Here is a 17,046-nt window from a genome sequence, read left to right on the forward strand (position 1 = left end):
CAGGGCAGTGCAGCAAAGTGACTTGCTGCACTAACCTGCACCACTATTTTCAAAAACATGCCTCAAAGTGTTCTACCTTGGGTCCTATGTGAGCTGGAGATGATGCACATTTATTTGCCAATTAGGGAAGCAGCCTATTAACACAGAGGCTATGTGATCGATCCCTGTCTGCTGCAATGCTGACTGTAGGATCAGTCCTCAGGGTGTCTTGTGCTCTTACCCATCCACAGGGTGGATCTGGAGGTAGTAGGTCTATCTGATGGAGCCCTATCTGGTGTGAAACTGAATGTGGGATCAGTCCTCAGTGTGCCCTGTGCTCTTACCATCCTTAGGCAGGGTCTAGAGGAAATAAGTGTATCTGATGGAGCCCTATCTGGTGTGATGCTGAATGTGGGGTCAGTCCTTAGGGTGTCCTATGCTCTTACCCATCCACAGGCAGGATCTGGAGGTAATCTGGCTCCGACGTGCGGTTCACAAAGCGGATGCAGGTCAGTGTTGCAAACTCACTCATTGCATCTTTGATGGTAGCTACATCTTGGTCACCTGAGGGACAACAGAGGAAAGGAGAGAATGACATAAGGGGAAGCAACCTGGAAAGGTATCTATGGAAGACAAAGTGGGGCTTTGGTGTAAAAGTGAACTCACTGTAAGTGGGACTGAGGGTGTAGGGCACACGGACGGTCCCATCGCTGGATTTGGGCCAGAAGCAGCTGTTGTCTGGACATACGAGGGCACTGCGGCCTGGTTGGACGGCAATGTCCCCCTCGTGGACCAGCTGTGAGCTGCCTACAACAGTAAAAGACAGTGATAGTAGTCAGCGTCTGTTTTAAAACAGGAAGGAAGAAGAGCACATGGAAGAGAAGGAAGCTGATTTTAGACCTATAGCGCGATTTCAATAACAATATTTAAAAATGCAAGAATTCAACCTGGTGGAGGAAGATGTGGCCATTTCAGGTACAACATCAAATCATAGCCTACACACCGTCTTAAGAAAACAAATTACCCTAAGGACTAAGAAAAAGGCCTCAGCACACAGGCATGCACAGTGAGTAATTGCAGCTGTTAATGTTTACTGGGGATGGTTTCCTGTGTCTTACATTCCTATAGTGTTGTCATCTTGTCATATCAGGAGTTAATTATGGCACTGTTAAAAGCTTTTTACTGACTTGCCATAATAACATTTAGCACATTAAGACAGAAAAATCCTATTAACCTCTATGATTGTCAACTGCCTTCTAAGCAGGGTATATCTTCTTTCAGCAAACACCAGCAGTGACATCACACATGTTGACAGAGGCAGCCATTTTATTCTGACACCAGACTAGATTCTGTGGAATTCTTCGTCCACACTTCTAAAACTGAACAACCCCCAGATTCATCATGCTCCTCTTTTGCGAGTCCTTAATAGCGATTATTAAGGAATCGCTATTAAAGACTCGCAAAACGGGATGCATGTAGAAATCGCAAAATTAATAGCGATTTCTACATCGTCCTTATTTGCGATTCGCTAATTGCTAATTGCAAATAAGGAATGACTCCCCATTCATTCCTATGGGCCAAAGGCCCATAGGAATGAATGGGGAACCAATCCTTATTTGCGATTCGCAATTAGCGAATCGCAAATAAGGAAGCGATTCCAAGGCTGCCAGGGTGTCCAAAGGAAACCCTGTAGCACCCCTGAAATGGTGATTTACACTGGTGTTGTGCACACACATGTCCAAAGAACATGTGTGTGTAACATCCAACATAGAAAAATGCACTAAAGTGCATTATTCTAAGTTTTCGCTATTTACCACGAAGTCAGACTTCGCGGTAAATAGCGGCCAAAAATTGTGATTTCGCAATTCTGAAATGGTTCATGAATTGCATTTAAGGAATCTCAAGTAGAGCTTCCTTAAATGCAATTCCTCGCAATTTAGCGATTTCAAAATCTGCGATTTTTGCATTTGGGATGATGAATCCCAAATGCAAAAAAAGCACTCGCAAAGGGCCAGTTTCGTAGAATCTGGCCCTTTGCGAGCCGATTTTTGCTTCATGAATCTGGCTGTAAGTCTTTAAATCTAAGTCAGGATTGTACATGTCATTATTTGTGTTACATACAAGTATGAATCAAATATAATTCTTTGAATATTTGCTAACTGAGCTAGACAAACGAGTAGGTTCGATTTAGACAATTTGTCCACACAAAGGTTAATTTTAATTTTCATTGATATGATTGTAATAACACAATCCTTCAAATATATACTAGTGTAGGTCAATCATATGATTGGATTAAGAATATTAGTTCTGTGATGATGACATGATACATATCTGTATGTTGTTACCAGATGTTTCTTTGCTATGAATTTGAAATGTATTTGGGGAGGACTTGTTTTCCCAGAATGCATTTCTTTTTAAGTGTTTTTTTTCCATTCCTCTATTTGTTTTTTCAATTCAATTCAATAATCTTTATTCGGATATAAAATAAGCATAGAAGCACAGTTCAAGAAAACCAGCAACAGTTCGACTTTTGTTAAAAACACAATATAAATACAATAAGTAAAAAAAGGGGGATTATCTGATTACAAAGACTTTGGTTATACATTTATGTTAAAAGAACATATTATACAAAACAGCAATATCATAGGGATAGTTGAAAACGAGCAGATAGCAGCATAATAATCTTGAGCACTTTCAAAGTTTCGACAAACAGATAGCAGCATATTGCAATAAAGTGCAGTTGATTGTAAATGATTTTAGCAGCATGATATAAGGTGCAACAAACAAATAGCAGCATATTATAATAAAGTGCAGTTGGTTGTAAACGGTTTAAGCAGCATGATATAAGGTGCAATTTAGGTTAAATCTTTTAGGGCAGTCCAGTCCACAGGTAACGATTTTGTTTGGTGTTCCACGCTATAAGGTACAAGTAAATTTGTCGAGTGGAAAACAGTGTTGTGTATTCAGGGACACCGAAATGCGTTACAAAGTGCTCGTGGACGCAAATGAGCGAATTGCCACTCTCAAAAAGGAGCTGACGCGGAAAATCAAGTTGTCCTTCTCAAGTCGGAGAATTTCCCGATATGCTATTCTATAATTAAGTTTTGCAGTAGCCTTGAAGTGGGGGATCAAATACTGTTTTGTATATTTTTGATAAAAATTGCAGAAAAATAAAAAATGTAACAATGTTTGATTGCTACGAGTGACACTGGGACAGGGCATTTGCTTGAGGTTAGTATTGAATCCCAAAGGAAAGCAAAGTGAGTATTTTAGGTTAACTTCCCTGAGGCGAAAGAGCAAACTTCTCTCCCAACGACTTATGTTCTTCAGGAGATATTCAGACGGCATATGGGTTAGGTTGCTGACAGCCTCCACTAATGACATATACCTAGCGATTGATGATTTTGAGAGCTCTAAGGCATATCTTGCATTTTTATAGGATTCTTATAGTGCATCCATGAGAGTCTTTTTATTTATTCCCTCTTGGCCCAAGGGATTAAAAAAGACGTGCTCTAAATTCACGCTAGTTAAACTTTTTCTAACAGCGGCAAGCCAGGGTATGCACCCTCCCTTGTCGCATTTGAAGCAGTCGGCTATGATCTCCCTTGTCAAAGTCGCTGCCGGGTTTTCCCAAACTTTTAGCCAAAATATAGCTGGGCAGGACCTAATAAAATCTTCTATATAAAACAGATTTAATTCCTAATGTCTCACAAAGTTTGGTGAGGAAATTTGGGCCCCTAGGAGTTTCCGACAGAATCGGATTTCCTCTCTCTGGATTTCAATGCAGTTTGAAAAAACCCAGACTTAAGTGCCATATTTGGCAGTGGGAATATACTGTGTTTTATACATTTTAGTTATAGATAAGACTACCTCTGCTTGTTTGGGTTGGGGAAGACAAGATTGATTTTGTCACTTTTATAAATTTAGTTTTGCTATGGGAAGCTTGGGCTGCCCAAGATCTGGTGTCAGAAAATACTAGTCCCAGGTATGGGAAAGTCTGGGTGCATAATAGATGTTCAGAACCTGAGGTTATTGAATTCATGTTTTTTGGGCCACAGGTCATTATAAACGATTTTTTTAAATTGGTGCAACAGTCTGAGTCTGCCATAAAAGCTAAAAAACCCTAACTAAAGTGCATAGTGCGTTCGGAGTGCGGCCCATTAGGACCGTATCATCCGCATATTGTAGGGCGGGGAGTACATTGCCATTGATGTTAGGTACGTCGTTGGTAAGCACAGACAGTCCGTTATGTAATTCATTTATGTATAGGATGAATAGAAGAGGGGCCAGTACACAACCCTGTCTGACCCCTCTCCCAATAATGATATCCCTTAAAACCTCCTCGTTGTTGCTAATCCTTACCCGTGCCTTCAAGTCTCTGTGCAAATATGCTAAAGAATGTACTAATGTCTCATCCAACCCGTATTTTAAAAGGACCAACCTCAGGCGTGACCTGTGGACAATGTCGAAGGCTGAGGTAAGGTCCATAAAAGCCAGGTAGATGGGTGACTTCCGGGCTATCGTGTACTTGCCAACAATCAGGTTTAAATTAAGGTACTGTTCCTAATTTACTTCTAAAGCCCAGCTGATATTGGTTTAAAATAAGTTCACTTTCAGCCCAAGACTTTATTTTGTTAAATAAAATGCCCCAGAGGATCTTCAAAGTATTGTCAATCAGGGAGATTGGTCTGTAGCAGCTAGGGTTGGCACGGTCTCCTTTTTTAAAAATGGGCACAATTATGCTGGTAGACCAATTGCTTGGAATACAAGTACATGTTAAACTTGTTAAAAACATTAAGTCTATTTGTTTTTAAATGGATGGCATCTGTTCCCAGATATATTACATTTGTAAAACATGAGCCAGTGATTATGTATTGAGACTAGGTGTAAATGACTGCTTCAATCTGCACTACAGCTGCAGTGGCAGGCCTGAGACATGTTTAAAAGGCTACTTTAGTGGGTACCACAAGGAATGCTGCTGCCCAGTATTAGAGTTTAATGTACACGGCCTGGGTACACCTAGCACCAGATACCAGGGACTTACAAGTAATTTAAATGTGATAATTAGGTGTAGGCCGATGTTACCATGTTTTAGGGAGAGAGTAGAAGCAGTTTACCACTGGTCAGCAGGGAAAGAGTGCACAGAGTCCTAAAAGCCAACAAGAGCGAGATCACAAAAGGACGGCAGAAGAAGGCACAAATCTGGGGTGACCCTGCAGAAAGGGCCGTGTCCGCCAGCTTGGGTGTCTTCGGTGATGATTGTGAAGACACCTTGGTGCAGCCTATCAGCTGACTATCCTGTAACAAAGTGTAGTGCCCAGAGGAATAAAATTTATCTTACTTTTGGTTCTGTTCTGTTTGGTGCTGACTACTGTTTGACAGAGTGTAGCGCCCAGAGGCCATGTGGCTTGCTTTTACCTTGATTCCATTTTGATGTCAAAGGTGCTTGGGATCAATATCACAACTTATTACCTTGTAACGACGTCTAGCGCCCAGAGGCCAGAGGTTTTCTCTTACCGTGGTTCTCGGTGGTGATGATCTGGATGATGGTTGGGCTCATGGTCACAGCAGACTATAGTGTAATAAAGTCTAGCGCCCAGAGGCCCTGAGGTTTGCTCTTGTCTTGGTTCTATTTTGATCTCATACATAACACATGTATTTGTAAAGCGCACTTATCACCCAAGGGTCTCAAGATGCTGAATAACAGATGTTTATATTTACCCAACTCAATGGTACTCATTTTATCGACCTCAGATGGATGAAATGTTGAGTGGACCAACCAGGATTTGAACCTGTGACCACGAGGTTGAACACTGGCCCCTGCAGTGGATGCTTTAGTCCACTAAGCCACCAAAGCTGGTTAAAGGTCAAAGGCATCTGGGATCAGAGTCACAGCTGACTATCTTGTAACGAAGTCTAGCGCCCAAAAGTCCTAGGTTTCTCTTACCTTGGTTCTCGGTGGTGATGATCTGGAAGACGTCTGGGCTCAGGGTCACGTGTAACAAAGTCTAGCGCCCAGAAGTCCTAGGTTTCTCTTACCTTGGTTCGCTTTGGTGATGATCTCGAAGATGTCTGGTCTAAGGGGCACCTCTGAATCCCCGGTATCTGAAAGAGAAGACACATTCCCAGCTTCACATCAGCTGCTCATGTACTGGAGTAGGCGGATTCAGAAAGCAGTGATAGGAGAAGAAATATTCACTGGAAACAAATGTGCATCTGTGTCTTCTTTGCACAAACTGTGAATTTCTACCAGCTCTCAAATAGGATGTATGTCAGTACAACGCGATCTAAAAGATTGCGGTACTTGACAATGCGGGCATTACAACGCAAGTCGTTACAACGACTTGCGTTGGAGGGCGTGGACTTTGGAATCTTATAATTTTATATTCCAACACCTGTCCACGTAACAGTAGGGAAGGTGTTGGAATACAAAAATTACAACATTCCTTGCCCAACAGCGCCATCCAGCGCAAGTCCTAGTAACGACTTCCGTTGTAAAGGCAGCGTTATGAAGGCACTGCGGTGTAAACACCGCGTTGTAAACGGTGTTTACCCTCAAATATCATCACACATCGTGTGGAAGGGGGTGAAATGCGGAGAACCCTGGGATATATCTGGCAAACAAGGATAACGCTCTTAAAATGAGTGAGTTTCTCAATCCTTCCCCAAATACCAGTTGTAAATACACAATGTCAACCGGGCAATGATTTTAAGCGGCTTAAGAGGGGGGCAGCCACTGCACCCGATGGCCAGGTTTGTAATCTGTGGCTCTTCTCTGCGCGCCTTTCGTCTTTTCTGCCTGCACTCTGCATTGAACGGCTGCTATGTGAGCCGAATTCAATAAAGGAGAAAGAAATGAGCAAAACATCTGAAAAGAGCCGATAGCAGCAAACAGAGCAGTGGGGAAGGAAATGTAAGAAAGAAAACAATGTGAGGAAAGAAGGGCGAGGAAAGAAGGGCGAAGGAAGAAAAGGTCAATAGTAAAAAATATGAAGGGAAGGGAGGAAGGGTGAATACACGAAAAGAAGGGTGCAAGGCTGGGTGGTAGGAATGATGAAAGAAATGATAGGTTGGAGTGTGAAAGGACCAGTTGAAAGGATGAAAGGATGGGTGGGAGGGAGTACTGATAGGGGAATGGAAGGATTTACAGAAAGGTGAAAGAATGAATGGATGGAACAGCGAAAGGACGGATTCTTGACTTGTGAGACAAAAATCAATCATTGCACGTCTTGTTGCATGTATGAGCAGATAGAAAGGTGCAATGGTTGATGGGTGAAAGGACGAATGGATGGAACAGTGGAAGGACGGATTTGTTGTGTTGTGTGGGGCACGGGGGAAATCACCAACCGGGATCCCTACGCTCAGGGGGCACCTGGGCCCTATAAGCCTGACACGTGGCCCGATATTATTAAATAAGCACACGGACACTGGGTCACTTCTTGTGGCTCTGCACGCCGTCGCCAACTGGCGTACGTGCGTACGCCCTTTTTATTAACCAGGTCATGTGATGTCACGCGGGACGCGTGTTGCGCCCCGTGCGTAAATAGACTAGAACACAACATTCCTCACCAAACACAAAAAGAAATAAACAAAGCACTGCAAGCACAGCACATGTAGAAATACTTTAGGCAGTCACTTTCAGTCTCTTGGACTCATTACACAGTCTCATTTGAGACATACGAAAATACTAGATAGTGGAACAGTCTTACGTGAAATGATTGCGGAGGCGGTAGGATGGCTCTGGATTTCTTCTTAGTCGATATTGGGACGCCCCTCTGCTTGCCGTGACACCAGCCCCGGCCAGGAGCGTTGAGCCACTGCTGCACTCTCCTGAGCTGCTTCCGCTCAGCTCCGCGTTGATATTCTCTGATTCCCCAGGAGATGAGTCATCCCCACTGGCTATGCCTGTAGATTCATCTTCCTGAGAGCATTCTGTCGGGATTGGAGATCCGATTGCCGCTGGACTAGCAGATGCCCGTCTCTCGGGCATCTCAGATGTGGAGGTCGCCAGTGTCTCTGGATGAAATAGTTTGAAGTGTGATACGTTGCGAGTCACGGTCTCTCGGCCTCTTGTCACAATGATGCGAGTCCCTTTTACCTTAACCACAGTCCAGGGCCGTGTCTCGTATGTCAATCGGAATTTTCCACTGGTGTTTTGATTCTTTAGTAGTACAAGATCTCCCCGAGTGATTTGGGAGGTTCTGGCCCTTTGGCGCTTGCTTGTGCGGGCATAGGCTTCCTGCCGCCGGGCTTCAATCCGGCTTTCATCGGAGGACTCTGGTCTCCAGTGCGGGTGATGAGGAATGGAATCTGCAACCACTCGCCCCATGAGCACGTGTCCGGGGGCGACGACTGTGGTTGTATGAGGGGTCTGTCGGTAGCTCCTCAGGAATGTAAAGATCGCCAGTTCCACGGACTGTCCCTTGTCATGGGCTATTCGAATCACCTTGTTGAGAGTTCGCATGAAGCGTTCCACCTCACCATTGGCCTGGGGCCAATGGGGGTTATTCTGCGATGCTTGATTCCAAGGGTCCTAAGAAAGTTGGCTAATTCTTGTCCCTGGAATGGGGGGGCCATTGTCGGTACGTATTTCTCTCATCAGCCCATGGGCTGCTACAATCTTCTCAAGTTTGGGGATGACCTCCGTGGCACTGGTGGTGGATATCACTTCTACTTCTGGGTACTTGGAGTGGTCATCGATGACTACCATGGTGTGCCGCCCATCCGGCAGGCTACCAAAGTCCAGACTGACACACTCCCACGGACCCTGAGGCCGAGGCTCAGCGATGACGGGGGCTTCCCTCGGCGCGTCGACAGTGGCCTGACAGGCAGTACACGATCTCACAGTGGCTTCCACGAGGGTGCCCATGAGAGGAAACCATACCTTGGTTCTTAATCTGGTTTTTGTTTTAACCATCCCTTGGTGGCCAATATGGGCCAGTTGTACTGCTTGGGCCGTCAAGGCTGACGGTATTACCAATCTGCGACCTCTCAACAGGCACCCAGTGTCATCTTCATTGAGTTCCTCTCTCACATGATGTAGGCTTTCCATGACACGTTGCGCTTCGGGCGTTAGTATTTTCCACTCTTCCTTGGCTCTGTGCCAATTTCCACTTTGAATAGCCTTCATAGCTCTTTGTAGGCAGTCATCATTTCGGGTGGCTTCAGCGATATTCTCCACCGACATAGGCATTGGGCATGAACGGGCCGTGATGCATCTCACGTATGCTTCAGTGTCAGCGGCGTCCTCCCTTTCTTCTCGGGTGGCAGCTCTTGGGTGTCGGGACAGATGGTCCGCAGGATTCCTGGACCCGGGCTGGTACTCTACTCGGCAGTTGTAGTCTTGAAGTTGGAACATCCACTTCTCAATGCGAGGTGGTGGTTTGGTGGACGTTCCGGAGAATAGCGCAACCAGCGGCTTATGATCGGTAGCCACCACGAATGACTTTCCGTAGACATAGAGGTGGAAATGCTGACATCCCCAATGAATGGCTATCGCCTCTTTCTCGATTTGAGAATATCTTTGTTCAGTCTCTGTGAGGGAACGGCTGGCAAAAGCCACTGGAGCCCAGAATCCACGGCCACGAGTGTCAATTTCCGGGGGTCAAAAAAGGCAAGTGTGGTGGCATCAGACAGAGCTTCCTTGATTTCCTGAAATGCTTTGGCCTGCTCTGGACCCCACCTCCATGGCATGTTGTCTTTTGTGAGTTCTCTTAGCAGTAGCGTCAGATTGGCGAGGTCGCGGATAAACCTACCACAGTAGTTTACCATACCCAGAAAGCTTCTGACTTCAGTAACTGTGGTGGGAGGAGCAGCTTCCTTAATGTCTTTCACCTTGTCAGGATCCGGGTTGACCACATCAGCTGAGAACCTATACCCGAAGAATTGCAATTTTTGTTTCAGGAATTCACACTTCTCGCGATGCAATGTGAGGCCGGATTCTCTGAGTTTTCGAAACACCAACGCCAATCGGGTGTTGTGCTCTTGAATGGTTCTAGCGTGTACCATGATGTCATCGCTGACATTGATCACCCCAGGTATGTCGGTTATTAATTCTTGTATGACGTTCTGGAATACTTCGGCCGCACTGGACACGCCAAAGCTGAGGCGGGTGTACCTCCTGAGGCCCACATGCGTCGAGAAGGTCGTGATGTTGTGCGACTCTTCATCGAGCACCAGCTGATGATACCCGGATCGCAGGTTAAGCTTGGAGAACCAGCTGGCTCCCGCCATTTCTCTGATTAGATCATCAATGGTGGGCGTTATGTGGCGTTCCCTTTGTATCGCAGCGTTGGGGAGACGCATGTCCACACAAATCCGGACTGCTCCTGGTTGTTTTGGTTTGCGTGTGACCACAATTGGTGGGACCCACGGAGTGGGGCCCGTGACCTTTTCTATGATCCCGGCCGCTTCCAGCTTCTTGAGTTCTTCCTCCACCTGTGGTGGAATGCAATGCGGCGGTGTCGCAGGGCTACCGGCTGGACGGTGTGGTCAATGTGGAGGTGTATCTTATTCCCCATGAACTTTCCAATGCCCTTTAAGATGTCAGAGAATTCCGTGATTAGTTGTTGGACTGACTCCTGGTGGACTCCAAGACCGAACATGACCACTCCCAGGTCTTCCGCCGCCCTGCACCCAAGTAGCATGCCTTGCCCGTATTCTGACACAAAGACGTTGGTGTTAATGGATTGGTCTCCATGCGATATCGTCGTCTTGAACTTCCCACGAATTCTGAGTGGAGTGTCCTGGCCATAGGCGAATACAACAATGGGTGACGGAGACAGCTTCCGGGCGGGTCGCTCCTGTGTCTACTACGGCCATGAGTTCTTGTTTGCCCACTCCGATGTTGCACTGAGGTAATCGCCTAGTTCGGCGGATCGCGGTGCCGATCATGTGCACCTTGTGCACCGTTCTTTCTTCTTCCTCATCATCGTCCATGTCACTTGGACTGGGATCGCCTTCTGGCACCGCGTTTACCACTTGTCGGGGTCTGTGGAACTTTTTGGAACGACACACTTTCTCGAAATGTTTGAACCTGCCACATCCCGAGCACCGCTTTCCTTTGGCAGGGCAGTCTGCTGCCCGGTGTGGTGGCCCGCCACAATATCCGCAGGTCTTCCCTGGCGTTCCCGCAGCAGCTCCTGGGCTTTTCCTGTTCCACTTTGCCAGGGCCTTCACAACCAGTTTGTTGACGGGTTCTGCCTACACCGGCGCTTGGAGGGCGACTTCCATATGGGCTGCGCGGGCTTTTGATAATTCTTTGGTCCTGCCTAGGGTTAGGATGTCCGCGAGGGGCTTTCCGGATTCCTCCAGAATGCGTTCTCGAAGCTTGGCCGATGCACATCCTTGTATGATTTGTCCCCGTATCTCTTCCATGATGTCTGCGAACCCGCATGTTGATGCCAGGTTCTTTAGGCGTGCATGATACGTGTCTAGGGACTCTTCGGGCAGTTGTCTTGCTTGCCGGAATATGAACCTCTCATAGTCCTGATTGGCCATAGGCTCGAAGTATGCATTTAGGGCATTTATAAGTGAGTGGTGGTTTTTGGGTGTGGCTTCCACCAGAGTCTTAGCAATGTTGTGGACATCCTTTCCCCCTAGGTGGAGAACCATGGCTCGCTTCTGGTCTTTGTGGACTTTGGTGGCTTCGAAGAAGATCAGCAGTCGATCTACCCAGTTCTTCCACTTCGGGGCCAATGACGACGGTGACCCTTCTACCACAAATGGCTCTATTGGGGGAATTGTGGCCATGCTTGTGAGGTGCTGCAGCGTTCGCTCCCCGACCGTTTCCCGGTGTCGTCGAGGCTTTTGTCCCCCCCCCCACGGGGTCAGTGTAGCCTCCTCCGCAGCACGGCGCGTTGTCGTCTCTCCCTTATGGCAGGGCCACGCCCAGGGGCACGTGGCGCCGAGTACTGCGCCTAGGCCACGCAGAAGTAGAGGGGGCGGGACCGCGGTGGCGTGGAGTGTCTTGCACGCGTCGGCACCAGCAGCGCGCTTCACGCACCGGCGACCAGCCCAAGTGCGGCGCTGCTCGGGGTCGGTTTCACCGACCGAGAGGCGGCCGGGGGCTGCAATAGTCAATGTGGTGCTCCGGGGCCGGCCCGTGGGACACAGCGCGGCGGGATGTCGACCACGCACAGCGTGTGCACGTGTGGGGCACAGCAGCTCACCTGTACGGAGTACGGCAACCGGCGGGGCCCAGACTGATGTCCTCTGATGCGAGTCTGCACTGCAAGCGGATCGTGGGGCACGAGCGCCGCGAGCGGGTTACAGAGCTCGCGACCGCCCCAGCACATCGGGCGCGGTGCACACACACAGCGAGGGTACGCCCACCCTCGTCGCCAGCTGTTGTGTTGTGTGGGTCACGGGGGAAATCACCAACGGGGATCCCTACGCTCAGGGGGCACCTGGGGCCTATAAGCCTGACATGTGGCCTGATATTATTAAATAAGCACACGGACACTGGGTTACTTCTTGTGGCTCTGCACGCCGTCGCCAACTGGTGTACGTGCGTACGTGGGCCCTTTTTATTAACCAGGTCATGTGATGTCACGCGGGACGCGTGTTGCGCCACGTGCGTAAATAGACAAGAACACAACAGGATTCTTGACTTGTGAACTACATGATAAATCGATGGATATATCGAAAGGTGAAAGGAAGAATGGGTGAAAGAATGGATGCATGAAAGGTTGGATGGGTGAAGGATTGGAAGGGTGAAAGGATGGATCGGTAAAAGGTTGGAAGGGTGAAAGGTTGGAAGGGTAAAAGGTTGGAAGGGTGAATGGATGAGACAGTGAAAGGATGGATGATCAACTTGTGAACTTAATACGGATTAGATCGATGGACAGAAAGGGGAAAAGGATGGATGGAAAGGTGGAAGGATGGAAGGGTAAAAGGATAGAAAGTAAGAAGACAGGTAGGATGAAAAGGTGAAGTGACTAGCCCTAGGAATGATCGACTTACTTGCTTTGCTCATTCGGTGTCATTAGATGTTTAGCTCAAGCTGGAGTGCGCTTTAATATTCTGGCTATTCCCTTGTTTTAAGGGTTTTGGTCCTCTGTCAGATTTGCTCTCATCTCGCTTTCCTATCTTGGGAACTTCCTTTTGCGCATACAGTCAGTGTTGTGAATGCTCCCCCTTTCATCCTCACACCTTGTGACTGATAGCAGCATTTTGTTCATGCACAAGGTGCACGTGCACATCCTACTCTCTATCCCTTTGCAAATAAACAAAAAGCGATTTAAATGCATTAAGTAGATAGAACACAATGCAACCGCGCCCTGGGTACAGAGCTTCGTTATGTACAGGAGCTATGCTCAAATTTAAAGATATCCCGATATAAAAAGTACTTACAATTTTTCTCCAGTCCATCGACATTCTGCAAAAGAGAAAAATTACATTTTAATCACCTAATGTAAGTATGAGGATTACAGAACATTAGGGAACCTTAAAGCCATGTTTTAAAAGATGACATAAGATGTAGGTTGTGCTGTATGTCAAAATATCAAAATGACAAACCTCGTCCTGCAACGGTGTGGGCTGCAGGACATCCCCTTGCACAGTATCATCAAGGTGAGAGTGTAGTGGGGAGTGGAGATTTACTGTGCCGATGCCCCCTTGTTGACTTTCCTTATCGATACTGTGCAGCTGATATCTTGCTGTCAATATTGCTGCGGATCGATATTCAAGCGCCCATACTGTGGTGAAACCCTGTGGCTCCTGGCATGGTTTGACCCCTTGTTTCATGCACTCAGGGTTGCACATATTATGTCATGGGTGAAGTCTGTGGTTCATGTTCCTATTTGGATACTGACACCTGATGAAGGAACGTTTCGGAGAAAGTGTCACAAGAACAAATGGCCTTCAGCAGCACAGAGGGCTCCGAAGATGTTCTGTATAATGTAATAGAACAGACTACGGGGCTGTCCTTGAGGTATCTCAATAGAACCATCTGATATCCGCATTGATGCTGATGTGGGTGAAAACTCCTCGTTCTGTCTAAATAGTAATTCCAACTCGTGTGCTAATCCCATACCCGCAGGATTTTGGCAAGGAAGATTTTTTGACAGTAAAAAGTGGCACAAATAGTGCAGGCACACTCCACAAAATCTGTTTGAATGTCCAAACATATTTACATCTTCTAACACATGTGAGTTAGGCATCTCCCCCAATCTGAGACCCTCAAATGCAGAAAATTGAGAAAATGTTCCAATGTCCATACATGCACCGTGTAAACACCGCACTGAAAACACTACCTCGCAGACCACTGCTTACAATGAGCTGAGTTGGATCCAGGAATTGCATGGCCCAATCAGAGACGTGAACATCTCGGTGGGATGTGATGGCGCAAGGTTTCATACGTAAAGTAACTTGCTTGGACTCAACCCTCTCGAAATAACATGTAACAAATTAACCAACATGTTTTCTAAATACTAATAATTGTATCACACAACATTTCTGTATCTAGGGATAGCTTTTGAATGTGCTTTACTGACAAGTAATCCGTGTGTCTTAGAATTGCTGCTGAAAACGTGGGACGTGGGAACTCTTCTGCGCATGCGCCAACTGCATCTACGCAGTATGACGTCCGTTGCTTTTGGTGGGAATTCTTTGCAGCTGCGCAGTAGTGCCTGAAATGGCCACTTTGAACCTCACATGCTAATGCATATGCTTTTGCTTAAATTAAATCTTGTGTGTTTTGTTAATCTGCCAATGCAATAGTTAAAATAAAATAATGGGATTAGAGTAGAAGTAAGTGGTATACAGTGCATTCATTTATTATCGTATTCTAACATGTCCTTCTTTGACTTTACTATTAGCTCGTATTTTGGCCTGAAGGGTAATAATAATAATAATCCACATTTGTAAAGTGCAAACAATCATAAGAGTTTCCAGGCGCTGGGGGCCATCAGGACGATTAAGTAAGCTATTGCCCAGAGTCACATGGTGCTGGGCTAATCTGCCGCCGGCGATCGAACCGTGATTCCCCAGATTCCAGGATCAGTCGCCTTGGCTGTGGCACCACACCTCTCCCACCTGAAGGGTGACTCAAATCTCCATCTTGAAAAATGTTTACGCATGTGTCAGGGGCACTGAAAGGCCTCGAGTGGTGACATTGAAGAGCTGCCATATCTCATCCAACCAGGGATGCGCCTGAGAACTTTACCTCTTGACCCGGAGATGGAAAGGAGATGTGAACAAATTAAAATACATTGTATTAAAAGTAATGTGAATATTACTGGGAGGAATAAAGCTTGGGAAAATAATTTTAAGTGCGGGAACATAGAACAATTAAACTAAAAAGATGACTTCATATTAGTATGGTGTGATGACCTCTCCCCATCCCACTGACCAATCGAATGCAGGGAATACACAAATATTGAAACATTAGGGGGTGGTACATGCCCTGAAAATAGTAAAACTAAGGTAGGCTTAGTCAGTTAGATTGTCCGACTTGTCACAGACCTGTGACTGACCCAACATTTGCTGCAGGAGATCTTGGATGCCTCAGAGCTCAGAGGGCTGGTCGAGCACTCTGAAAGAAGAATCGGGAGATTGCTGAAGGAGAAGAATCTGTCCATCTAGAAGGGGAACGAGAGTAGCACCAGAGAGGGGTGTAACGCTTGTGTTGCACTTAGCGGAGGTTACCTGTCCTGTCCTGCACCTGTCCTGATCCATTGGCTCCTGATGAGTTGGGAGCCCTTTCTTCCTTGGCCAGGGGTTAGTCCTCACACCATTCTAGGTAAATAAAAATCTGTGTGGTGTGTCCTTGTACTGTTTCCTTTTCTCACCCTACCCCGGTACCAATGTCTAACAATGTTACTAAGTCTTTAAAGATTTTTGCGTTGATCATTATTTTGCTCCGTGAGAAGTTGGTGATTGACATGTATTGGTATTTGACTCACAAAATATTGCATAGATAAAGTTTTTAAAAACCCTCCAGAGTAAGTGGTCATTCAAAGAAAAGGTAAATGTTAATTTATGCCTATTATTCTAACAACCTGATCCAGTGACCAGAGGAAATTAAGTACTAAGGTGTTAAGGTTTGGTAAGAATAGGTGTGCAGGATTGCCAACTTATTCTATGAATGTTTATGGGCCCAGGTGAGTATGGTATTTTAGAAATAACCCAAGTGGTAATCTGGCACCATCAGTATTTTTCTAGGTAGCAGAGCTATGGTTTAGGTGTTAGTTAGGATAGGTAGCTAGTTGTCTATTGGAATATTAATTTATGTATTAACCAAAACCCGTTTGCATTGTTCCATGTTGTAAAGAATTCCACTGGGATATTGAATAGCGGGTGGTATGTGGAAGCCACACTTTAGTGAGGTTACTGGCCTTGATTAAGTAAGTGTAGAAAGTAGAACTTGAAGCACTGGTTAGGGATTATTTTCTTGTATAAAAGTGAGAGTGATTGATAGCAAAGGAGTTCGCTGTTGAAACTTTGGTCTTATTTCACCTAGAAAGGGTAAGTCTAAAGGAGTAGCAGTTTCTTTGATGCTTGAGTGCAGAGTAAGCGGAAGAGGTTTTACTCGTAGTGTGTGGAGGGTAAATGGAAAGGTTTTACTCGCTGAGAAAAAAATAGATTTTTTGGGGGGAATTTATTCAATCAGGCACAGTAGCAAATGTTTTATGTTGTTAATTAATGACATTTGTAATTAAAAATTTGAAAAATTGAGTTGTTGTATTACCTTTCAAAGGAGGGGTCAGTCGCGGGTGCTGCACTGACGTCACTGAGAATCGCGCTGGGATTGGTTAAAACAGCGGCTGTGTAGATGAGGTAATATTGTAAAGGAGGAATGAGTGCAGGGAGTGAAAAACTCACGTCACATAAAAGCTGCGCAAGCATTGGTTAAAGTGGTTCTGTGTAAAAATTATTGATTGGGTCATTAACCCCTTCGATGTTCATGGAGAGCTGCACTTGTCATGGCACACAGTGGTCGTGTGCCCCTGACGAGTCCACCTCGTCATGAAACATCGCCCTCGAAATCCCTCTGGTGTGGGCACCAGAGGGATTTCCTTTGTGCCAAAAGAGCCTTAGGAGCTGGGGAAGAGCTTCCCCAGCTCC

At 46.2% G+C, this 17,046-nt stretch overlaps 1 protein-coding gene across 1 annotated transcript in view; it reads right to left on the bottom strand.

Moving 5' to 3' along the window:
• Positions 1–17,046, bottom strand: part of LOC144826165 (astacin-like metalloendopeptidase) — a 180,986-nt gene that overhangs the window by 139,882 nt on the left and 24,058 nt on the right. The window contains exons 2-5 of the mRNA XM_078684558.1: positions 13,333–13,357; positions 6,019–6,084; positions 646–786; positions 426–543 (exon numbers count right to left, since the gene is read on the bottom strand). Of these exons, the coding sequence (XP_078540684.1) occupies positions 426–543; positions 646–786; positions 6,019–6,084; positions 13,333–13,357 (350 nt within the window). The remainder of the gene's footprint in view (positions 1–425; positions 544–645; positions 787–6,018; positions 6,085–13,332; positions 13,358–17,046) is intronic.

The sequence above is a fragment of the Lissotriton helveticus genome, chromosome 3_2, assembly GCF_964261635.1.
Source record: "Lissotriton helveticus chromosome 3_2, aLisHel1.1, whole genome shotgun sequence".
Taxonomy (NCBI): domain Eukaryota; kingdom Metazoa; phylum Chordata; class Amphibia; order Caudata; family Salamandridae; genus Lissotriton; species Lissotriton helveticus.